A 24,894-nucleotide genomic window follows, 5' to 3' on the forward strand; every position below is an offset into this window, starting at 1 on the left:
ACCTGAGCAAAGCCACCCCATGTTCGTCTGTGCACAGATTTCTTTCAATACAGTATTATCACAATTGTGCAAAAATACAGGCATGAAAGCTTAAAGTGCGCGATCACAATAAAGGTGACGCTCAGAGACTGACTGAGTGATCTGAGAACTCATCAGCCCTCATCACTGCCTTTACTTACTTGCTGCTATGGGTGCAGGAATAACATAGTTATGCAGTTATCTGGGACTCTCCACCATTTGACCTTAGAACTGAAGAAGCTTCTCGGATGAGAGGTGAAACGTCTTCAAGTAACTTAAAGAAGTCCAGACGCTTTTCTTTACAAGCTCCTTTGACCAGTTATGCAGTTACTTTCTCAGTCTGCTAGAGCCTCCACTTGAACGCAAGAACCTTCATTTATCTTCTCAAACGGAATTCAAAATGTTTTTTACAAATTGAAGGATTAAGATATAAATCGCAGAAGCATCGATCCACACATTCAAAGAAGAACAACCCAACAAACTCTTCATAAAACTCCAAGAGTATGAAAATCTTTATTTCTGTCTATTCTGTGTTGTTAATAACATCACATCTTCACATAGTAGCAAAAACATATTAAACAAACATTAATCTCAACATGCATACTGTACTTCAAGTTTCTCTCATGGAAAGGCCAGTGTTACTTTTATAGTATCCTTTCCATAAATATCATAAATATCTTTACCCATGTAGTGGAATTATTTTATTTTTTCATTTTAGTTAACAAGTATAATGTGACCACATTCACTTTTTATCAGGACAAGCTACACCACCACGGTGGTTAGCATACAATAACACTGCCTTGTTCTCAAAGCTTCTTGCTAACTGTACTTTTTTCTGAGATGTTCTCTTTAAGTAAGGATACTGAAAGTGTAAGCAGTGTATACGGTCACATCACGTGCTTAAGGTTGTGTTAGCACTGATAATTCCTTCACAGTTCTTTAAAGATGCTGAAGTCATCATATCAGCTGTAAATGCAGTGCTGCTGCTGTCCTTACGCTATACTTTCAAGCATCACACTTTCTTACTGGCCAGTTTATTTCCACTTTTTATGCTCTAGTATGGTGTGACTGAATGAAGTCAGCAAACCAAATTCTGTCCATCTGAGGATGAGAAGAAACTTGCATGAAATGGGAAGAATGAGATGAAGATGGCTCCTATGCTTTAGACGTGGCACTGTTTCTGCCATTGTAAGTACGCTAATGCTTGAAAGATCCATTAAAAGTCTGACACTTCACTCTTCAGCTGGAGCGTCCATCAAGTTTTACATTCCAGGTTTCCTCGTTGGGATTACGACTCAGACGATGATGTGAAAAATTAGTTATTACATTAAACCCATAAAATCAACACTGGCAAAAAAGCCGTGCACTTCACAGAGCAGCTTTCTATGGCCGAGCAGCTCCTGCAGGTGTAAGGTGTAGGTGTCACAGCACTCTGGTCCAAAGAGGTTATGTGCAGCATGCAGACAGAAAATGGCTTTACAGAATATGACTGAATGTTGAGGCACCAAAACACACTCAGTCTGCCCCTCAGTCTGATCAAGAAGAAAACCTGACTGAGCGCTTCATAACATCAGTATGATGATGTCCCAGAGGCCATGTTCAGGTTATTCTCCCGTCCACACTGAGCGGGCGGATCAGTGGAGTCTGCATTAGCTTTAACAGAAAGGTCTGATTTAAGCAGGTAAGCTGAATAGACAAGAAAAGCTAGAAAGCTTTATCAACTATAACCCCAGCGAGGACCTTGACAGGTGTCTTGTGTACAGGTGAAGGCTGGACAGTCAGCAGGATACCTTCCTAACATTTGTCATTCCCAGCATTGAACCGTTTCCTGGCACAGCCTCAGTGAAACAGAGCATCGTTTCCACCCCACAGTTACAGACAGGCTGTGCTTTTCTTTGGTAACACCGTCGAATGAGCCCCGTGTCCTCTCTCAGTAGCTGCTTTCGTGTCCTGTCAGGATGTACAGGCTGCTCAGTGCTGACGGGTCATCAGTCGGTGTGCTCTGAAGGATGATGGCTCTGCACATTGTCAGCAAATGAGAAGGAGATGAGTTGTAAAGGAGAGCCAGAGAAAGGCAGTACTAACCTAAAGCCAGTGCCTCCACCTGCTTCTACTCCTCCCACCTCTAGTACTAACACTACTCTACTGATACTACAACCACTGTAGTTTGACTTTAATGCTACACACTGGTACAGTACTGGTACACTTACTGGAGTTTTACTCCTGTTCCTGCTCATCACCACGCCTACTACTTTTTTAAACTTTATGATAAGTGTGAACATTTACACACCAGCATACAAACAAGTTTAAAGTAGAAAAAAGGAAGCAAAGAGCTGAGAAATACATAAAACATAACACAGAAGAAAAAGAAACCTTTGCAGGGATTCCTTCTACACCCAGTTTGAGTAAAAACTAACTGAAACACAAGGAAAGAAGATAAGATCAACTAAATAAGGGTTGTATAATAATACTTAGTACTGGCAGCCAGCAGCGCTAAGCCTCAGCCTCCCAGTAGACACACCTATGGTACCGATTTAAAATCCTACATGTCTTTGTTCTCAGGTTTTCACGTTCACAAACTTTGGTGTCCACGCTATTTGCCTGCCAGGCTGACAATGATTTAGATCACAGAAACATTTTTAAGCTGTTATTCCTGGTTTCACAGTGGAAAACTCCGGGTAACGTCCATTATCTTTGCTCCTGTATAAGACTTTCCTGAATGCTGAGGTTTGGTCTTCCACATGAAATTCAGTACTTTTGTTTCAGTTTCATTAATGATGCATTGATTTTGGACATCGATGTAATACATATGTGATACACGACAGTCTTTGAGTCCGTCCTTCTCATATATAATCCCACTGTTTTTGCACTTCAGATGATTCCAGTAATGACTGATTTAAAAAAGAAAAGTGAAATATTTCTAATGAACTCACCACGATTCTTATTACAAACTTCATTAAGAGCTGCTGGATCAACAGGGGTGTCCTGGATTTGTTAGTAATATAATATAGTAATATATTATTATTAGTTTTAATTATTTAGTCAAAAATCAATTCCAGACTGCTCTGAGCAACATGCTGCAGCGAGAGTCCTGACAGGGACTAGAAACAGAACATTTATTGGCTCCCTGTTTTATCCAGAATAAAAGATTCAAAATCCTCACATAAAAGGTTTTGAATAATCAGCCCCTGTCTTAGTACCATATCACCCCATTAGAGCACTTCGTTCCAAGTATTTAAAAGTAAAATGGGAGCCAGACCCTTCGGTTTCCAGGCCCCTCTTGGTAAATGGTAAATGGACCGGTTCTTATATAGTGGTTTTCTACTCTGAGCACTCAAAGCTTGCCTCATTCACCCGTTCACACCCATTCATACTCTGACGGATGCACCGAAGAGCAACTTTCATGCAGGATATCTGGCATGTAGATGGGGAGTAGGTGACCTGCTCCCCCACCTGAACTACAGCCACCACTTCTGTGGAACCAGCTTCCAGTTTGGGTTTGGGAGACAGACACCCTCTCTACTTTTAACATTAGGCTTCAAACTTTCCTTTCTTCCCTGAATCCTCCCTTAGTTAGCCTAAGTCTAGGCTGCTGGCAGGTTCCCGTGATGCACCAAGTGTTTCTTCTTCAGTCGCCCTTTTCACTCACTATCTGTTTAAACACCTCTCTGCATTCAATCATTAGTTGAGAATATTCTCTGGCTCTCTTCCCCAGATTGTCTTTGTCCCGTCTTCCTCCTCTCACCCCCCCAACCAATCGCAGCAGATGCCCGCCCCTCCCCCAGCCTGGTTCAGGTTTTCACCTGCTAAAAGGGAGTTTTTCACCTTTGTGCACCATAATTGCAGGGCCTTTATCTTAAAATATACAGTGTCTTGAAGTGACTATTGTTGTGATTTGGCACTAGAATAAAGAAAATTAGCACTAAGGAAAGTAGTTTTCTGTACAAAGTGTCAGGTAGACAGTAGTTGGTAACTTTAATGGCTGTTTTTCTTTGGAGGGCTGCATGCAAACACATAGGCTGCATTTCCTAAATCCTTGGATCTGAGTAACCAACAGAACAAACACTCTAGTGTGACTCCTGCTTTAATGCTACCATTAATGCTAGCAGTATTCATGCTACTTCCACATGCTACTCTGAAAATCACTTCCAGGTCTATTAACAATAGTATCAAGAAAAATACTATCCTGATTACTTCTGATGTACTAGGATTACTAGTTTCTCACAGTGATTGATAGCTCTTGTCAGCATACAGTTAACATACCTGTTTGTTCCCAGAACTCTGAACACACGACTCTCATCTGTAATTTCTTGTGTTACCTGCACATAAAGTGAAAATTCACATGTGTAATGGCTTAGAACTAATATGATAAGCACATGATACGAGCTCAGCCAACGTTGAATGAATTTACTAGTTCATCACCTCATCTGAATGGAAACTCCTCCCTTTGAGGCCATGCTTCCAGAACGCCAGCACACTATCCTGCAAGCAGACTGACAGAACAGGAGGTGTCACTCAGCTTTCAGGACACACATCAGCTCTCATTCACTTTGTTTGTCACATCATCATTTCTACCTAGTGTTTCAATGGGGAAGTCAAAGACTATTTCTGCAGCCAGCTGTCTGGATGGAAGTCCTTGCAGGTTCACGATCTTTACAGTTCCTGTCCAAACAGTACACAGATTGAGAATGAGCATGAAAGACATTTGAAGGATTCACAATATGCGAGGGGACTTACTTTCCAAGGTGATGAGAACAGTGTCTCGGTCCAGCTGGGTTACCTGCACGACTCTGAGTGCTCCACTATCTCCTGATGCACGGAAAGAAGGAAGCTTGTTGCAACAAGTTGAAGCTTGAAGCTTCAGGAAGTCAGCAGAGACACGCAGAAACGGTCCTACCTGGCACTGGAACAGGAGCGCCGTTCAGCTCTATAATATCAAACCTGAGCTGTTGGCCGGTTGGTGGTTTATCATTACTACAGTCTCTCACTCCAACACACAGCTGAGAAGAGAATCTGGGAGTCTGATGGCGAGTTGCTGTGAAACAGTCACCAAGGAAAACAAAAAAAACTAAATAAATTCTCATGGATGGTTAAGTGATGCTTGTTAAACCTGAGCTGAACCTGTTCATACAACCGTCAAAAACAGCACAACAGAATTCTTGTATGATTATTAAATCTTGAGATTAAAGATAAACCGATGCCATCCACCCATCCATCCATCCATCCATCCATCCATCCATCCACCCGTCCATCTGTTCGTCCAAACATCCACCCACCCATCCATCCATCCATCCATCCGTCCATCCATCCATCCATCCATCCATCCACCCGTCCATCCATCCATCCACCCGTCCACCCATCCGTCCATCCATCCATCCACCCACCCATCCCTCCATCCATCCACCCGTCCACCCATCCGTCCATCCACCCGTCCATCCATCCATCCATCCATCCATCCATCCATCCATCCAGCCGTCCATCCATCCATCCACCCGTCCATCCATCCATCCATCCATCCATCCATCCATCCACCCGTCGATCCATCCTTCCATCCATCCATCCATCCATCCGTCCCCTAACTGCACGTCTTTGGACTGATGCCACTTTTCCATAATGTTGTGGCACAGGCGTGTTTCTCCAAGCAGCACTGTGTTAGGACTGCAGACAGGCTTAACACAGAGCTCTGTTCTCACAGTACATACATTATCGTTATGAAATGTGCGAGACATTCACAAAAAAACTGTCAATTATCTGTGCTATGTGATCTAATGGTGCATGCTGGCGTTGAACTGTGTGCTGATAACACTGTTCCTGTAGCACAGAAAACACATGGTAACCATTCAGTTACACGAGCTTGGACCCAGAGAAGGTGCTGTTGGTGTTTTTGGACGGCGTTTATACAACGTTTCTTTTATTTAGTCTCTAAAATCTTGTTGGGCTTGAATAAAAAGTATGCATATGTTATTAAAAAACAATGCATGCTTCAGATTTTGATATGCTGTCTGTCTACTTTTATGTAATTCAGGTCTAATGACTGGTTTGCATTGTGGAAATAGGGTTAGAGTTAGAAAGGAAGACATTTATTCAGGTGGCAAGTTCGACATATCTGTACAAACCTTTAGATGCATGAACTTTTGAAGAGGCTCATACCACAAGAGTAAAACCAGGCCAGATGGGACAGCCCCGCACAGATATGTACTATCTGTGTATGGGTTTTGAAGGAAATTGCCGTCCCGGGTTTCCTCCGTGGCGTGAGCGATAAGCAGAGTTCTGTCCTTTCCTTATAAGATTCCTAATTATTTAAAGTAACACTCAGGTATGCCGTTCAGCTGGGTTAGTTACGATATCGGGAGCAGTTAGGAGAACAAAGTGATACAGAAACTGTTCAGATTGCTTTCCCAGAATCAACTCAAAGGTTTATTTGATACACAGCAGTTTATATAGAGAAAAAAAAGGTTCGTGTGTCAGCTTTCCCAGTTTAAACCGGTACAGACTAAATAAGGAAACGTCTTCCTGCCTTCTGAGCAAAGTATCCCTTGTGTAGTTTATCAGTTCAGCTATAATTTATGATCATCCCAGCAAAATACACTCCTAGACATAGAATACAGAGTTCTTTCATCAGTGAATTCTGAAACAAACCACCTAGCCTTTAACGAGCCTTTTCCAGGAGATGAAGAAAAAGGGAGGATGGGAGTAAGGAAGTGGTCTCATCTCTGTGGTGTTTTCGACCTTGGGGTACCAGCTTGTGAGTCTTACACATTAATTCTTGGGTCACAGAGAAAGAGAAAAACAACTAGTAGATGGGCCTTATTGAGTAACAGTTTTCCTGTATAAAACAATATCCTGTAAATGCTAACCGTGGTATCAAAATATCACAACAGTTCTCTCCTTTTATCATGAAATGATAACATAGTATAAAGACAGAATGTAATAACATAATATAAAGACAAATCATAAATGTGAAATAAATCATAAATGTAACTAGTCCTTCGAGTAAGCTTAATATCAAAATTTCCGAGAGCGTATACATGGTATCACACAACAGACAATAATCATCGAAAACATGCTGCAACGGTTACAAAGGCTACAATTAGTTCCTTCCATTTTCCAAACGTGTCCTGCAGCCACTTGTCTAGCCACTGACCGTGACCTGCATTGGCTCTTAGTTCTATCTGCAATTCTTCAAGTTTATTCATAGCTTGTGTGAATGAACCGTTAGGGGCGGTATTATTGGGAATGAAAGTACAACAAACATCTCCGAACATCGCACAAACACCTCCTTTCTCAGCTAACAGCATGTCTAAAGCCATCCTATTTTGCATGGTCATTAAAGAGGTAGCAGACATCTGTTCTCCTAGGGCCTTAAGGGCCGTATTGGTCAAATTAGTAAGTCTTTGCTGATTGTAATAAACATAATTGATCCAGGCTACATTTTTGTTTACCTGTATATGCGGTATTAGTGAGACAAACCCTGCGGATATTTCCCCTTGTGCCTTTAATTCCCTTGGTATCCCGCGTGGAACCCCTATAGCATCTATGTAAACGTTATGTGAGTAAGTGGAGCGTTTTGTACGTTTGCTGGATACAGGCAGATCTGAGGTTTGTTGTATTAGTAGTTCTTGAGCTAAAGTTACTAGACCGCAGGTACCGGTCCAATTAACAGGTAAAGCCACTCTAAGGGTATTATTGCACATCCAATAAGCATGTGGGATTGGTCTGGTCAGGCGCGAAGCTGTAAAGCCTTTTAATATGCCTCCCCAGTACGAGTCGTTTAGTGTGTTGGGCGAATGCAGGATTGTGGAGTTATCTGAATGCGTACTTATATATGCATATAGATAATAAAACATATGTCTATGTTGTGTCCTGTCAACACTCGCTGCTAGCCATGTTTCGTTACAGCGTGCTCCTGGAGAGTCAGAAAAAAAATGTATAGTTTTGCGCGTCATAATTTATGTTTTCAAGTTTTGGTCAGTGTATGCATGTCATCAAGATATTTGGGTGATGGCGCACCTGTTTTGGGGGCGAGAGAGGTTCAGTGCGGTCTTCGGGGCGCTTCATTGGGTTACAGGGGTGGGTAGAGTCGTTAATCATGCTGACATCCTTACTAGAGACTTGTCCTGTGTATATGAGTAAACAATCTAAAGGACTTAGTTCTACTCGCACCGCTTCAATCAGGGTTACTGTTAAGGGCCCCTTTTCATCATTTTTGAATAGCATCCTTGTCAGGGGAAAACCTGAGATTGGGTATCCCACTATAACCTGTTCTGGATTACCCTTTGAACAGACATAACAATTGCTGTTTCCTAAATCACGAGCAGCTGTTCTAGCATTTTCATACCAGGAGTTGACTCCTGCTCTAGAGGGCGCATAAAATGGTTTATTAGTGGCGTCTATGTTGCCATTTACTGATTTTAGGGAACGTGAAGAGTGCATTAAGTAGGTGTCTCGCAAAATAGAGCATGAGGTATCGTCAGCAAAATATGACCTGCAGAAATGTGAACATGGTTGCAGTTTACAATACAAAATAGCAAAGAAAAATCCTAAGGTTAATGCGATAAGTATGATGAATAACCTAAATATATAAGAAAAACAGTTCTTCAGTCGTCTTCTGGCCTGGTCCCAGGTTCGAGAGACATTGAATAAGCGCCGTATGATGACAATGGGCATTTCATTTTCTCCATTATCAGGATGGAGTGAGTCTGGCTTTATCAGGTTAGACATCATGTGGTACTTTTGGCTTTCTATTCCTGCTGGATGTTCGAGTACCTTGCTGTGGCTCTTTCAGACGTTGTGTGTTAATCAGTGATTGCGTGTGTGTATGTACACTGGATCCGGGCGCTGGCTCGCCTGAGATGTCATCTACCCGTGTGTGTTTATTTGCTCTAGTTCCGGGCGCTGGCTCGCCGGAGATGTCGTCTGCTTGATCCGACGCCTGAGATGGTCCGATTGGGCTGGTCTTAACCCTGCTGGCATGAATCCACTGAGGTTGTCCGTCCGTAAGGATGCTGGTTCTCGTCACTGCCAGTACAGTCTGGGGGCTGGAAAACGCGGCCTCCCCGAGTGTCCTTGGTTTTAGTGACTTCACTAGTACCGCATCCCCTGGTCTCCACTTGTGGGTTGGATCTGTGGAGGGGAGAGGCTGGGAGAGACAAACTTTCTGATAGTTATTATTCAGTGTTTCTACCAGATTGTGAACATAGTCGGACAATGCAGTGTCTATGTCCCCTTCCAATAGCGGTGCCCCTCTGGAAGCTGACCATGGTGTTGGAAATGGTCTTCCCATGATTATTTCAAATGGAGATAATTTGGTTGCTGCGGATGGAGTCATTCTAATCTCACAGAGGATTTGAGGAAGTAGTTTGATCCAGGTCATTCCTGTTTCTATCATTGCTTTAGTCAGGCGATTTTTTATGGTCCTATTCATTCTTTCTACAACTCCTGAACTCTGAGGATGGTATGGCACATGATATTTCCAGTCTATTCCTAGAGTTTTAGTACACTTTTGAATTACTTCTGATGTAAATGAAGGTCCTCTATCACTGTTAATTTGGTGAGGTATTCCGAATCTGGGTATTATTTCATTGCACAACTTTTGACAGACTACTTCTGCAGTTTCTTTTGAGGTTGGATAAGCTTCTACCCATTTACTAAATTGATCCACTATTACCAGTAAGTACTTGATGCTTCCTTGTGCTGGCATGTGTGTGAAATCAATTTGTAATGTATGAAATGGAAAATCTGGTTGTGGTAAATGCTGATGTTTCGCTTTTGGTTTTCCTACATTAGTTCGTGCACATGTTAGACAGGTTGCTAATATGCTTTTTACTGCATGCAATGTTTTCTCAATTACAAATCTTGATTTTATTGCCCCTATTACCCCTCTTTGTCCGACATGACTCACACCGTGAAAATGTCGGACAAGGACTGGCAGCAGGGAAGATGGGAGGGCAATCAAACCCTCAAGGTTTTTATATAGGCCATCTCTGTCATCTAAGGTACAGCCATTATTCTCCCAATAAGTGTAATCACATGCAGAGGCTTGCTCTTGTATGAATTTTAAATCAACATTTGTTTCCAAATAGTCTGGGAGTGTAACAAGTGGCAGCTGTAGGGGCACAGATAATACTTCCTGTGGAGGTGGGAGCTGTGATGCAGCTGCAGCTTTGGCTGTCACGTCTGCTAGAGCATTACCTGTTGCTTCATCTGTGTCAGCTGTACTGTGTCCTTTCGTTTTTACAACTGCAACGGCCGATGGCAGCTGTATAGCCTGCAAAAGTCTCTGCACAAGATCAGAATTAGCAATCGGTTTTCCATCAGCAGATCTAAATCCTCTTTGTCTCCACAATGTGCCAAAGTCATGTACGACGCCAAACGCATAGCGGCTGTCTGTGTAAATTGTCACACGCTTATCCAAATGGAGCTCACAGGCGCGTATTAAAGCCATGAGCTCTGCTTTTTGTGCTGAGTGAAATGGTAATGAGTGAGCCTCTAGTATGATGTCAGGCACTGTTACCACTGAATAGCCACAAAGAAATGAGTTGTCTCTCGGCCTTGAACAGGACCCGTCCACATAAACCGTGGCTGAGTCTGGGATAGGTGTTTGCTCTAAATCTGGACGTGGTGCTGTGGATTCCTGTATACGTGTCATGCAGTCATGATCGTCAAGCCTGTCTGAGCCATCCTGTTGGTCAGAAGAACACAGCATATGGATCAATAAATGTGCTGGCGAATTGGGTGTGCTGCTCGCTTTTATGGTGAGGTTTGCTGTGGAGGTCAGTGTAGCTTCATAACCTGAGCGACGTTGTGCGGTCATGTGTTGTGTAGTTATGTTTGCTAGAATGGTCGTGACCTGGTGATTGGTGTGTAGAATAGTGTCATGTGAGAGTGTGAGCTTCTCGGAGTCCCTTATCATGATAGAGCAAGCTGCTACTGCTCTCAGGCAGGCCGGCATCCCCTGAACTACTGCTGGCAATACCTTTGAATAGAAGGCTACTGGACGGTAGCCACTGCCATGCTCTTGGGCCAATACACCTGTGCAGGTCGTGCCGTTCTCTGTAACGTACAGATGGAAAGGTAAGTGGTAGTCAGGCAGACCCAAACAAGGGGCGGAGGTCAGCGCTCCCTTCAATGCATTGAAAGAGGCAGTCATTTCTGTTGACCACAGTATTCGAGGAAGCTTGTCTTTTTTGCAGCATTCACGCAGAATGTGGTCATGAAAAGAACAGTCTGGTATCCACTGTCTGCAATAGTTCACCATGCCTAAGAAGGACAGCATTTCCTTCTGTGTAGTAGGCCGAGGGACGGAGGTCACAGCTTTGACCCTGTCTGCAGTCATGGAACGTTTTCCGTGAGACAGTGTAAATCCCAAATATTGAACAGAAGTCTGACAGTACTGCATTTTCTTTGCAGATGCTTTGTGGCCAGTCTGTTGGAGGTGCTGGAGAAGCATGTGTGTAGCAGTTTGACACAATTCCTCACTCGGAGCACAGAGGAGGAGATCGTCCACATACTGGATCAGAGTACAGCCCTCAGGAGGAGTAAAGCTGTCCAGGGTAGCACGGATCACCATTGAGAAAGCAGCAGGGCTGTCCATCATGCCTTGAGGCAGACGAGTCCAAGTGTACTGCTTATTTCTATGTGTGAATGCAAATAACGGCTGTGTGTCTTCATGCACAGGCACTGAGAAAAAGGCAGAGCATAAATCCACCACGGTAAAATGTGTGGCTGTGGATGGAATACATGTCAATATGCTGGGGACATCCGGAACCAGAGGTGGCAAAGGGATAATGACTGCATTAATTTGTCTTAAGTCTTGTGTAAAACGCCATACGCCAGGTTTGTTAGGCTTTGGCACAGGATTGACAGGAGTATTATATGGAGATACTGTGGGCTTTATCACTCCTGTAGTCAATAAATCTCCTATGATGACATCTAGGGCTGAGGCTTTTTCGACAGAAATGGGATATTGCTTGACATATACTGGCTTGTTGTTTTTTAGCTGTGCGTGATAAGGTATACAGTCAATAAATCCTACATCATTCTCACCTTTAGACCACAATGTCATATTCTGGTATTCAGCTGGCAACGTAAGTGCAGAAATAGTACAGTCGATAGGGTAGGTTAGATCTATGTGACGACATGGTGTAGTTATGTCATAACCTATGTCTGAGTTATGTGACAAAACCACTGTTTGACCTTCACTTGTGTGAGCAGTTATCATGTTGTTGAACAGTGTGAGAGAGACAAAAGTGTGGCTCCCAGATATGGGATTACCTGGCAGTGGTTTTTGAACACGTCTTTGGCACAGTGTGTGTCGTGGAATACCAGACAAAAAGGTGTTGAGTTCATTCTCTGCTGAGCCGTCCAGCTGACACAGAGGCTGTTCCTTCTCCATGGTACATAAGGCAGAGAAAACATAGCTGTTATCAGTATCAGCAAACATTTCACCCTTTGTGTTAAATGAAATACACAAATTCATTTTTGCCATTAAATCTCTGCCTAATAAATTCACAGGCGAGTTTGGAATAATTACAAATGGATGATATGTGATTTCATCTGGTTTAGAGCCCCAACGTGTCTTTAGAGAATGAGTTTTAGGGCATTGCACTACAGTTCCATTAATTCCCATAGTGTTGATGCACACAGAGGACACAGGCCCATTATAGAATTTCCCAGACAGTGAACTTTTAGTGGCTCCACTATCCACTAAAAATGGGTATTTCTTACCATCTATTTCTACTTGTAGCATGGGCAAATGTTCTGTGTTAGGGGACAGCTGCAGATGCAGCATCGTGTGTAGTGCTTCACACTGCTGTCCCTCATCCTCACCTGGGCCTCCCTAGTAGCGACCCAGCCGGGGATTATCAGGTGATGGGAAAAGATTATGGTGAGAATTGTAACGCACCCTTTCCCTTTCTGATTCATGCTCTGGGTGTCTGCGGTTACTGGAAAACTGAGCTAAATTTGCACCTCTAGCTTGTCTGCCTTGTGGGTTATAATGTGGGTTGTAAGGCTGCAGCCTAGATGTGGGGCCATTATTGCATGTTTCTTGTGGTTGCCAGTTACCTTGACTGGAAGAGCTCTGCTGACGCCTAGTGGCGGGAACTTGTACTGCGTTCTGTGGTCGAGGCGTGTGTGCCCTGTTGGTGGCTGCAAAGCGACATTCTCTGGACCAGTGTCCTACCCTTCCACAGCAAAAACAAACATCTCTACTCTTATCCATCCGTCCTCTGAAACTTCCTTGCTGTGCTGGAGCGGGTAATCCTGCATACATTAATTTCTCACTTTCCTCTGAGCCTTGAACATCAAAATTCAACATCATCTTAACACTGTTAGCTTTTGTGATAGTAGGAAAAAGGTCTGCACTGGCCTTCAGTTGTACAAGCTTTAAGAAAGCATCTTTACTCAATACGTAGAGATTATCAGTAGCTGTCACTTTTAGCAACTGAGAGCATTCAGGGTGGATATTGTTCAAAAAGGTGGTGATGAAAATCTGATCATTACCATCCTCTGGCATGCATGCCTCATCAGTCCAACAGTGCATAAAGCGTTTTATGAATACTAGGATAGATTCATCAGGCTTCTGTTTACACATAGTTACTGCATTTAAGTCAATTTTGTCTCTGGACATTGTGAGCAGGAATTTCTTTAGATTCTTAAAGAAATCGGCGACTTTGTCATTATTTACCCACAAAAACTCTACAGTTGTGGATGCTTTATCATGCTTTGGGTCTAATTCACCTATCTCTCTTATGAGTTGTGACTCGGTTACTCCAGGAATGCATTGACACAATATGTACCTGTAATCCGGACCACCCAAATGGTGATATCTGGTACTTCTCTGTAGTGCAGAGACAAAGGCTGTAGGATTTTTAAGAGGATCGGGAAGCTCTTTAATAGTTGTCACTAATTCTGAGATTTTAGGGGGCTGAATACAACACTGATCTCCTATTATCATAAAGGGGTAAGCGTCATTGACGTCACTAGATTTTGGGTCTGTTTGTTTACTACCGCGAGTGTTGGCGTAAGGACCTTTGTCATCCTGGCTTTGTTTTTCCTTTTTTCCTTTTAGATAAGTCTTTATTAAAGTTCGGGTAACAGGTATTTCTTTAGCTACCTCTAAACCTCTAGCTACGATATCGTGGCGTTTCATGTGGGTGTCTATTGTGGACACTGCCTGATGCAAAAGTTTTTCTTCATAGTCGTCTAAATTGTTTTTAATAAGTTCCTCACATTCTTCTTTCAAAAGTTTTTCTCTCTTTCTATGTTCTGCTAATTCTTCCTCGCGGCGTATATATTGTTTTTCCTGATCTTGTTCAATTAGGTGGCTGAGACCCGTTGCATGTGATTCAGGTTTTTTGTCACTGTCTTTTAAGCTGGTTGGATCAAAGCGCTGACGTTGTTTGCATGCGGCTGCGGCAGCAACTATTAATTCGGTCTCATCTTCGTAAGGCGGCGGGGCTGTAGGCTGAATGGCTGAGCATGCAAGACTAGCTTTTCCCGCGGTAGATTTATTTTCTATGCTGGAGCCTGCACTAGTTTTATTTGATGTAAAAGTATCTACACCTGGTTCCGGTCCTTTTGTCCATAGCGGTAACATTTGATGCATCACGTCGCGGCATTCTATCATATATTTTCTACAGGACTTTTTAAGCAGACTACTTTTCTTATCACAAATGATATTCAACATTTCTACTGACCTGTTTTCTGGCGATAATCGTTCGGGATAAGGCTCCGGAAATAAATTAGAATGCATTGAACTTACAGTCCGTAAGTTGTAAACAAAGTCAGTCACATAAGCACTTCCACATGTTCTGGATACGTAATCATGGAAGTCTTCGCCGATTCGTGGACGTGGGTTACACGTAACCGGAAATGGGAGTCGTACTGAGCTGTTGTTTGAGACTTTAAATTTAATTTTTTTTGGTTTTACAGGTAATTTTGATTTTTTATCGGACTTGTCTGTGGTTTTTGAATTATTCTGACCCATGTTCAGTGATTTCCAGAGGGGTTTACACGCTTGAAGGATTTATGTTAGTATTTCGCTGCGGCACAGCTGAGGTTACTTTAAATTTATTGCTAGCAATTTTTGTTTGTGTGAGCAACTCTCACTTAGCGAGCAACTTCTCGCTTAACGAGCAACTTCTCGTAAAACAACAGGCAACTTCCTGTGTCTTTCTGCTTTTAATTTACTGCTTTTAACCCTTGTATGGTAATCGGGTCTGTGAGACCCGTGTTCAGTTTTCTTTCGTTTTTTTTTTTTTTTTTTTTTTAACAAAATTAAATTTAATTATTTACTAGCAAGACAACAGGCAACTTCCTGTGTCACTTTTTGGTGAGCAACTTCTCACTTAACGAGAAATATTCAAGACAACAGGCAACTTCCTGTGTCACTTTTTGGTGAGCAACTTCTCACTTAACGAGAAATATTCAAGACAACAGGCAACTTCCTGTGTCACTTTTTCTGAGTGAGCAACTTCTCACTTAACTCTGAGTGAGCAACTTCTCACTTTTTAACGTACGTTTAATTAAACAATTAATTATTATTATTATTATTTTTTTTTTTTTTAAACAAAATTAAAATATTCAAGACAACAGGCAACTTCCTGTGTCCACCAACACCACACAAGGGTTAATTTACTTTATTCGGGGACTGAGGAAGTCGTCAGTGTATCTCTCTGGATCACTAAGTGAAACTTCGTCAGCATATCCCGTTTCTTTATGGATCGATCACTGAGAGAGGCATAATACGGTCTCATATAAATATTAAAGACGTGTATTTACCTTCTGTCAGCAATCCCACTTCTGACACCAAAATTGAAGGAAATTGCCGTCCCGGGTTTCCTCCGTGGCGTGAGCGATAAGCAGAGTTCTGTCCTTTCCTTATAAGATTCCTAATTATTTAAAGTAACACTCAGGTATGCCGTTCAGCTGGGTTAGTTACGATATCGGGAGCAGTTAGGAGAACAAAGTGATACAGAAACTGTTCAGATTGCTTTCCCAGAATCAACTCAAAGGTTTATTTGATACACAGCAGTTTATATAGAGAAAAAAAAGGTTCGTGTGTCAGCTTTCCCAGTTCAAACCGGTACAGACTAAATAAGGAAACGTCTTCCTGCCTTCTGAGCAAAGTATCCCTTGTGTAGTTTATCAGTTCAGCTATAATTTATGATCATCCCAGCAAAATACACTCCTAGACATAGAATACAGAGTTCTTTCATCAGTGAATTCTGAAACAAACCACCTAGCCTTTAACGAGCCTTTTCCAGGAGATGAAGAAAAAGGGAGGATGGGAGTAAGGAAGTGGTCTCATCTCTGTGGTGTTTTCGACCTTGGGGTACCAGCTTGTGAGTCCTACACATTAATTCTTGGGTCACAGAGAAAGAGAAAAACAACTAGTAGATGGGCCTTATTGAGTAACAGTTTTCCTGTATAAAACAATATCCTGTAAATGCTAACCGTGGTATCAAAATATCACAACAGGTTTCTTGCTGAAACAGAGAGAGCAGGACTAAGTGTCTGCAGTTGTTCTCCGTGAACAAACAGACTGACCAGAGTAACTCGGCATTGCTTACCTACACTGCACCTCCTACAACCTTTAGTGTCAGGAATCTTTACAGATATGGTAAACTTTCTGTGGCCAACAGAGAATATCCAGGTCAGAACAAGCAGACAAAATTGGGTTTACAGTATCCTCCTTCCTCAAAATCAAGTGGTAGCATCATACATGACATTATTAACACTGCTGCACCTACAGCTCCTGTTTCCCTGCATCTGTGATGGCGTGTCGTACCTGAGACTGATCCGCTCAGTGAGGCGGTTGGTGCTGAGCGACAGGCTGCTGTGTTTCTTGTGCAGATGTCCTTTCTGTTCAAACAGAGCTGGCAGGCTGTGCGAGTAAAGCTGGGCCGACTTGCCTGCAGGATGGAGCCTTTTTAGAGCAGCATATTATCGAGTGGACACAATGTTCTCCGTTTGTGTCACGCTGTTTGTTACCTGATACGGACATCAGCACATTGTTCATAACATATAGCCATATACATCGCTGAGGGGGGAGCTGTGGGGAAAAGACAAGCAGTTCACTGAGACTTCAAACATCCAGCTTCAGTCATCAGACTGTTCCAGAAACATCATTTCCTGGTTTTCAGTGCTCCTCCTTTCATCAGGAGCTGCACTCCTTACTCAGGTTTTTCAGGGTGATGCGATTAATGACTTGCACTTTTTTGTTATTACTTGCATTTTTACACAATGCTCTTCTACTCTGACTGACACTTTCAACTACCAGCTTGACCGCGCATCACTCTTTTCTACCTCAAAACGACCAGTTACACATGTCTGCATGAATTCTGCACGCACGTTTGCACTACAAGCTGCACACAAACACGTGCGCACATCCATGATTTACTCCAAACCTAACTTAACCTTCGGCGCTTTTTAACTTTCAACCCCTTCAGTGGAAACATTGGGAGAAGTTTGCCAATGTGGTATTATAATATTATTTTATGCCACGTTAGACCCCTAATTGAAGATTGTGAATTATTATGTAGTTTTAGTTTGCATTATTCTCCTGAATTAGAAGAAGGTGATAACTATTGCATTTGTTAAACTGATTTGCATTACATTAGACTGCTGATTTATTGTGAATGAATGATATTGTTTCATGATGCATTATACTGCTGAGTTATAAGAAATACTGTTCGCAGAAAGTCATCGCCTTATTTGTCTGATTAGAAGAGAACAGAACATGCTGGAGTTTTCTGCCCCATCTCAGCAGGAGCAGATAAACAGGGAGCCAAGGTCGTAGCTTAGGCGCCGTGTGAGAGAAAGCATGTGAATGTTTAGGCTTTTATGATAAGGTGGGGGCCACTAGAGGCTATAAGAGTTTGATCAATGCTCCACCATTTTGAGATCTGATGCTGTCTGCGTACGGTGTCCATCTCCCACACGTGTGATCATTAAAATCATCGTTTGACTCAACCCGGTCGGACCAGTGTTGTTATTGTGGTTTTTCCTCTTGTATCCATCCCCAATATTTGAATCCGTAACACCATCAAACTCGTCGTTGGAGGGGAGAGGGAGGGGAAACAGGAGGACAAAGGATGGCGGGAACAACTGAGCTGTAGTGCTTTTTTTTTTTCAACTGTGCAATATTTGCAATATTGTTTTATATTCGACCTTTTTTGTGGGGCAAATAATATTGACACCAGTCATTTTGTGTTTTTCTGAAATTATTCTGTTATTGTGTACAAAATATTAAAAAAATTCAGCTATATATGTTGATGCATGCTTTTATTACCAGTCGCATTGATTGCTGTAACGCCCTGCTCTCTGGTCTCCCCAAAAAGAATATATCACCCTTACAACTTTTACAAAACTGCAGCTCGTGTGCTGACGAAGACCAGAGGGTGGGCCCACAGTACACCGGTTTTAGAATCGCTGCATTGGCTCCCCGTGTATTTCAGGATCGATTTTAAAGTTCTTTTATTGGTTTTTAAATGTCTTAATGGTCTGCTTCTCTCAATGACTATCGCCCTGTAGCCCTCACCTCAGTAGTGATGAAGTGCTTTGAACGCCTGGTCAGAGACTTCATCATTTCTTCACTACCAGACACACTGGACCCACTACAGTTCGCTTACCGTCCAAATCGTTCCACAGACGATGCCATCTCTCATCTCCTCCACACATCACTCACTCACTTGGACACTAGAAGGGGGAATTATGTTAAAATGCTCTTCATAGACTACAGCTCTGCATTTAATACCATAATTCCCTCCACACTCACCACCAAGCTGGAGCATCTGGGACTCAGCTCATCTATGTGTCTGTGGATCTCCAACTTCCTAACTGGCAGACCACAGGCAGTAAGGATGGGCGGACATGTCTCAGCCTCCACCACTCTCAGCACTGGAGCCCCCCAGGGGTGTGTTCTGAGCCCCCTGCTGTACTCTTTGTACACATATGACTGTGTGGCCACTACCAGCTCCACCACCATCATCAAGTTTGCTGACGACACCGTCGTGGTGGGCCTGATCTCTGATAACAACGAGACGGCCTACCTGAAGGAGATTAGGAATCTGGAGAACTGGTGCCAGAGGAACAACCTCCTTCTAAACGTCAGTAAGACAAAGGAGCTGATAGTGGACTTCAGCACTAAGCAGGAGAGGAACTACCAGACCCCCGTCATCAACGAGTGCCCAGTGGAGAGAGTGGACAGCTTCAAATACCTCGGAGTTCACATCACGCTGGACCTGTCATGGTCCTGTCACATCAACACCGTGGTGAAAAGGCCCGACAGCGTCTCTACCACCTCAGACGCTTGAGAGACTTCCAACTGCCCTCCAAGGTGCTCAGGAACTTTTACTCAGGCACCATAGAGAGCATCCTGACGGGAAACATCTTAACCTGGTTCGGGAACAGCACCATGCAGGACAGACGAGCTCTACAGAGGGTTCTGCGGTCAGCTGAGCGCACCATCCGCTCCGAGCTCCCTGACCTGCACTCAATCTACAGCAGGCGGTGCTGGACCAAGGCCAGGAAGATCGTGAAGGACCTCAGCCATCCCAACAACAGACTGTTCTCTCTGCTGAGGTCAGGAAAGCGATTCCGCTCCCTGAAGACCAACACAGAGAGACTGAGGAGGAGCTTCTTCCCGCAGGCGATACGGTCTCTCAATCACACCACCACACAGTACTGACCCACACATATGGTTCTTACACACACACTGGACTTTCTGGACATTGTTTTCACTTCATCACTTAAATCACTTTAAGCATATTTGCACTGCACAAGACATAATGTGGATTGCACAACACTGGTCACTATATTCTTCATTTCCAGTTAATACTTGTACAGCTGCTGTTATTGTGTATATATTTATTTATTTATATTTCTTCATACATTCTTATATAGTTCTATATTGTGTATTTTGTTGTACAGTTATTTTATTTTCAACTTTAATTTATATATTTTATCTTATTCTCCCAGTTAAATTTACCCTTCATTCTAATTTGTGTTGTACAGTTATTTCATTTTTAACCTTAATTTATATCTTATTCCCTCCTAGTTAAATTTACCCTTTTTAATTTTTCCTATTTATTTCCTATTTATTTCCTTTTTTTTTTCTTTAGGTCACGAGCAGTTGTCCAAGCATTTCACTGCATATCGTACTGTGTATGACTGTGTACGACTCTATACGTGACAAATAAAATTTGAATTTGAATTTGATTTGGGCCGTCTTATCTCTCAGATCTGCTTTTACCATACGAACCCTCGCGGACCTTGAGGTCCTCTGGTACTGGCCTTTTGACTGTTCCCAAAGACAGCACACATACTCACGGAGAGGCAGCTTTTCAGTGGTATGGTCCTCGTCTGTGGAACAGCCTGCCGGAGGAGCTCAGGGCCGCAGAGAACGTACATGTTTTTAAGAACAGGCTCAAGACCACCTTTTTAATTTAGCTTTCACCTAACGTTTATTTATTTTATGCTTATTTATTCTATCCTGTTATTCTATTTATTAATTTAGGTTTTACCTAATATTTATTGATTTTATTCTTACTCATTTTTTATCTTCTTACTATTTCTATTGTATCCCGTTCTTATTTACTTTATCTTTTTACCCTGTATATATCCTATTGTGACATATCTCCAGTGTTTCCTCGGAGGGGGCTCTCTGCACCGGGGCTGTGATCGACCGTGGCTGCTGGGGCTCTGGGGGTCCTCTCAGCCTGGCTGGGGGGGGGGATATGGGTGCATTCATGATTGTTTATGTTAATGAGAGTGTGGGGTAGGGGTGGGTTTTTATAATCGATTCATTGATTAAAATCGATTCTGGCTTGGATAACGTAAAATCGATTCATTAAAATCCTGAATCGATTTTTTAATATAAATTTATTTTGTCCGAAATGCCAGAATCTCTGGTGACATCTCACAAAATTTCAAGAACCACCAAACAGTAAATGAGAGCAGGTACAGGGATTCTGCACATAGACTTAAACACACAGCGCAACCCGCGGATCAGAATCAGTTACATGTCGCCTTTCTCACAGTCGGGGCTGAAAGCCGACAGCTCGCTGATCCGGGTCCGCGCTTTGTGTTCACGCCCTTTATTGTTGTTTACAACGCTGTCGGCCGCTGTTTTTTTCCCTTTTACATTCTTCCGAAAAGAAAACCTCATTTCTGCTGTTCAATACTGAACAAATTTAAACTTTTTAATATTATTCAAAATGCAAAATGCTTAGCCGTGTGTCTAATAAAACCGCTGTAACGTCAGAGGCAATGTTCATTAATTAATGGTTTTCTTTCGTTTTTGATGTACTGCAGAATATTTTTATAAAATCCCAGGCCAGGAAAATCACCTTCATGTTTTTCTGTGTTTTATCTTCAGCTACTTTGACACAAAGGCATCTGCTGTGATGCTCACACCTTGGATAAAGTCTTGCGAGTGTCAGCTTCCTTTTTATAGATACAAAAATATGTAAATGTTCTGATCTGAATTATACTTCTGACTGTCAAAATTTCCCAGATTTAAATCGAATCGAATCGAATTAAATCGAATCGTGGATCGAATCGATTTGGGACCTTGTGAATCGGAATTGAATCGATTCTAGAAATCAGTGACGATACCCAGCCCTAGTGTGGGGGGTTAGTTGGAGGGCGGGGTGGGGTGCTTTTAACCATGTAAAGCACTTTGTGCTACTTTTTTTGTATGAAAAGTGCTTTATAAATAAAGATTGATTGATTGATTAATTTCCCAGCTTTGGTCATTATATACAGTATTTTGGAGACAGAGAGTTACAGACTCTCTCCCAGACCACGGACTCATAATACAAGTCAGAGCTTTATAAAAAAAAAAAAGTTGTGTTTTCTAAATTGGAGTTCAAGTTATTTGTACTTCCAATAGTGTTAATATACTACACAGGTCATGAACAAGATTTCTTTTACATTTTCATTGTAAATGGGCTGAAGCAGTTCATTAAAAGTAGTCTAACATAAATGTAAACGCTGTAATTTGATTATTTTAATAAACCATGAAACTTGGATGGATTCGATGCCGGTGTGACCACAGTGCACACGTCTGCTGTCGCTCACAGTGGTCCAAGGAACCGCTCAGGGAGTTTGTGTGTTCGCTCAGACACCTGAAAAATTAGAGGGAACATTGGGCCTCTGACATTCAATACCCAGTTATTAAAATGTTAAGTGTAAATCATCCCCAGCCCACAATAGCAGCTGAATTTACTACGATTTCAGATCTTTTTACACGTCAATAAGAAACCACCGATGTGTAAAACAGGCTGACAACAGAATGACGTAAACCACACTGCTGCAACTGTGCAGCTCTCAGGTTTTATCTATTGTTTCTCTGTGTGGCCAGCAGGGGGAGGTGTTTTTTTTTTTTTTTTTAAATATTAATGAAAACATTTTTCATGAAAGTTGCAAATTTGTTATCTGTTTTTATGACATTTTTCACTGTGGATTACAACAACATCAACATTAGAAAATGAAATACATTTATAGTAGGTGATCATTAATCACTATTATTGGCACTATTAAAGGGCCCCAAAAATCAAACTTTGCTTAGGGCACCACGGAGGGCCAACCCTTTTTACACTTCAACGATTGTACACAAAATACAATCATCCATCCTTCTATCTATTTATTTTTGTCCACTTATATAATTCAGCATCACAGGGAAGCTGGATCCCAGTTGTTTTTCACAGAGGGCCAAGCAGTGGAGGGAGCTGCCGACCTCCCAGCAATACATGTAAAAGCTTTATTTTATGCTGACTCTGGTCATCTTTATCTATCATAAAAATTTGCTTCACGATCTGAAACACGTAAGTGTGGCAAATATGCAAATAGCTAAGAAATCAGGATGGGGTAAATCGTTTCTCACTGCACTTCTGTTAGGCGACTGAATAAAAACACAAAGTCAGCAGTCTGGCTATGAATGTCTTTAATGTTTCCAAGATCAGAATCACATCAGGGTGTACAACCTCACCCCTGGCGCCGTTGCCCACCTCTCAATTTTAAATACACGTAGACATTGAGGGGTACCAGGAGGGGCTATGCGCTTACCTGCTGCTGAGTAATTGCATATGAGAGCATGAGGGTGGGAATGGATGTTTGTATCTGTGTGTGCCTGTTTGTCTGTCTCTATATGTCAGGTCGGGTATCAGACGCCACCTCTCTGGGGACATCTCAGGCCCTCCAAGGTATGGAGGCCTATCTCCCCCCACCACTCCCCCTGCCAGTGGCAGACGCCTTCAGACATCGGTGCATTGGTGGTTCTTTGTGTCTGGGGATGGGCGTCCAGGTACTGCTTGTCGGGGCCTGGAGCCTGGGGCTCGCTCGGGCTCCTTCAGGGTGCGGTGCCTTTGGCCTCTCAGCCTGGGGCTCGGTCACTCTGGCACAGCTGGCTGCCGGCGGAGCTCACGGGCACGTTACGTTTAAATCATGCTTTTTATCTGTTTTTGTTTTTTAATGTTCTGTAAAGAACTTGGGATCACCTTGTTGTTGAATTGTGCGATATAAATAAACTTGCCTTGCATTTTGGCTGCTACCTCAAAGCACACTGTGCGCTGTCGATCTTACGTGCTGCACAATAATATTCAATATTTAGTATTTACAGTTATATTCACATAGATCATCGCGATGCTGTTGTTTATTATATTGCTCTCTTTTGTTTGCTTGTTTTCTCTTTTTTCTTTCTCAACAGGTGATCCAGGTGATTGATAGATGGATTTTTTGTCTGTTTGTTTTGTTGGCTTGGACAACTTCCTACCAGACCCGTGGAAGTGGAAGCTTCAGTGAAGAAAGATTCCTGCTCCCAGCCGTTCATTGGCTCGGCATTTTAAACCCCTAAAGGGTCACCTGGCCTGTAAATAAACAGGGCCAATAAAAAAAAAAATCACAAGAATAATACAAAACTTTCAGCCAGTTTATCTTAATACATTAACTTATTCTTGTGTACACAGTAATTCATAAATAAATAATGTATATTATCAATAAAGATTGATCTAAACAGTTTAACTGCTATGTGCAGATAAAGGTTGCATAGCTTTAAAACATTTGCTATCCAGCAAATATCAGTCAAACTCAACACAAAAGGAAACACAACAATCGTTCAAATTGTTTGGACCGGTGATCCAAATCAACTGGTGTTGGTCAAACAGATGTGTGGTAGACTTACTTTGAAGGAGCTGCTACCGACAAACCAGCAAATAAACACCAAATATTTCATCTGTGACATTTGTGAGGTTTCCTCAAACACACTCCGTCAGTCTTGTTGCTGTTGAACGACAAACTATTTAAAAATGTCGCGGGTTTACCTGGTCATATTCTCATTCACGGGGCGCTCGCCAAAACAAAAGCAAACCATTAACACCACGCCGATGCTGTTCACAGGACAGCAAGAGTAACGATCAGGAGCATCTTGTCTTCGTTATCGTTCCCCTCGTGCGTGTTATTACTGCGATTTCAGCGTTTTCGCTTCACAACTAAAGTGTGCAGCTTACTTTGTGCGCACTCAAATGGAGTCAAGTCAATTAGCGCCACCTGTGGTCAAGTGCCATAGCCTACAGCCAGATGAACTTGTGACACACATCTGAGCCACGTTTGAATTCCTGTTTCATGCACAATACATTTGTAACTTTTTATTTTTTCTGTTTTTGTGTCTTGCAAATAAACCTTTAAACTGATTGAAATGATGTTATGTATTTATTTTTGGCCTATAGCTACGGTGGCCCTGAGAGGCCAAACGGACTGCAACTTAAGAAAACACCAGCAATAAAAAAAAAAACGCTGCAAAAGCACAAAAAACACAACTGAAATAGGAAAAAAGAAAACGGAAGTGTTTCTGGGGAGACAATAGTAATTAGT

At 42.3% G+C, this 24,894-nt stretch overlaps 2 protein-coding genes and 1 long non-coding RNA gene across 3 annotated transcripts in view; 1 reads left to right on the top strand and 2 right to left on the bottom strand.

The window, feature by feature from the left end:
- The window catches only part of LOC143416814 (protein NLRC3-like), a 233,180-nt gene that overhangs the window by 44,219 nt on the left and 164,067 nt on the right, over window positions 1-24,894 (top strand). The gene's annotated exons all lie outside the window — the stretch shown is intronic.
- LOC112433243 (mitogen-activated protein kinase kinase kinase kinase 2-like) lies at window positions 528-11,611 on the bottom strand. The gene is made up of 7 exons (XM_076877841.1): window positions 11,497-11,611; window positions 4,916-5,053; window positions 4,756-4,827; window positions 4,594-4,680; window positions 4,441-4,511; window positions 4,282-4,337; window positions 528-2,036 (listed from the first exon to the last, which is right to left on the bottom strand). Exons 1-7 carry the CDS (start codon window positions 11,609-11,611, stop codon window positions 1,949-1,951), a joined length of 627 nt encoding a protein of 208 aa, XP_076733956.1. The 3' UTR covers window positions 528-1,948.
- Window positions 16,582-17,069, bottom strand: LOC112434443 (uncharacterized). Its single transcript, XR_003024069.2, has 3 exons — window positions 17,014-17,069; window positions 16,811-16,934; window positions 16,582-16,651 (listed from the first exon to the last, which is right to left on the bottom strand). It is a non-coding gene; the product is annotated as an uncharacterized LOC112434443 (long non-coding RNA).

Source organism: Maylandia zebra, linkage group LG3 (assembly GCF_041146795.1).
Source record: "Maylandia zebra isolate NMK-2024a linkage group LG3, Mzebra_GT3a, whole genome shotgun sequence".
Classification (NCBI taxonomy): Eukaryota; Metazoa; Chordata; class Actinopteri; order Cichliformes; family Cichlidae; genus Maylandia; species Maylandia zebra.

Coding starts and splice junctions, on each gene's coding strand:
- LOC112433243 (XM_076877841.1), bottom strand. CDS start 11,611: ATGGACAGCCCTGCTGCTTTCTCAATGGTGATCCGTGCTACCCTGGAC. Junction 4,828..4,915: donor CGCTCCTGTTCCAGTGCCAG/GTAGGACCGTTT, acceptor TCCGTGCATCAG/GAGATAGTGGAGCACTCAGA. Junction 4,512..4,593: donor CTTCCCCATTGAAACACTAG/GTAGAAATGATG, acceptor CTGTTCTGTCAG/TCTGCTTGCAGGATAGTGTG.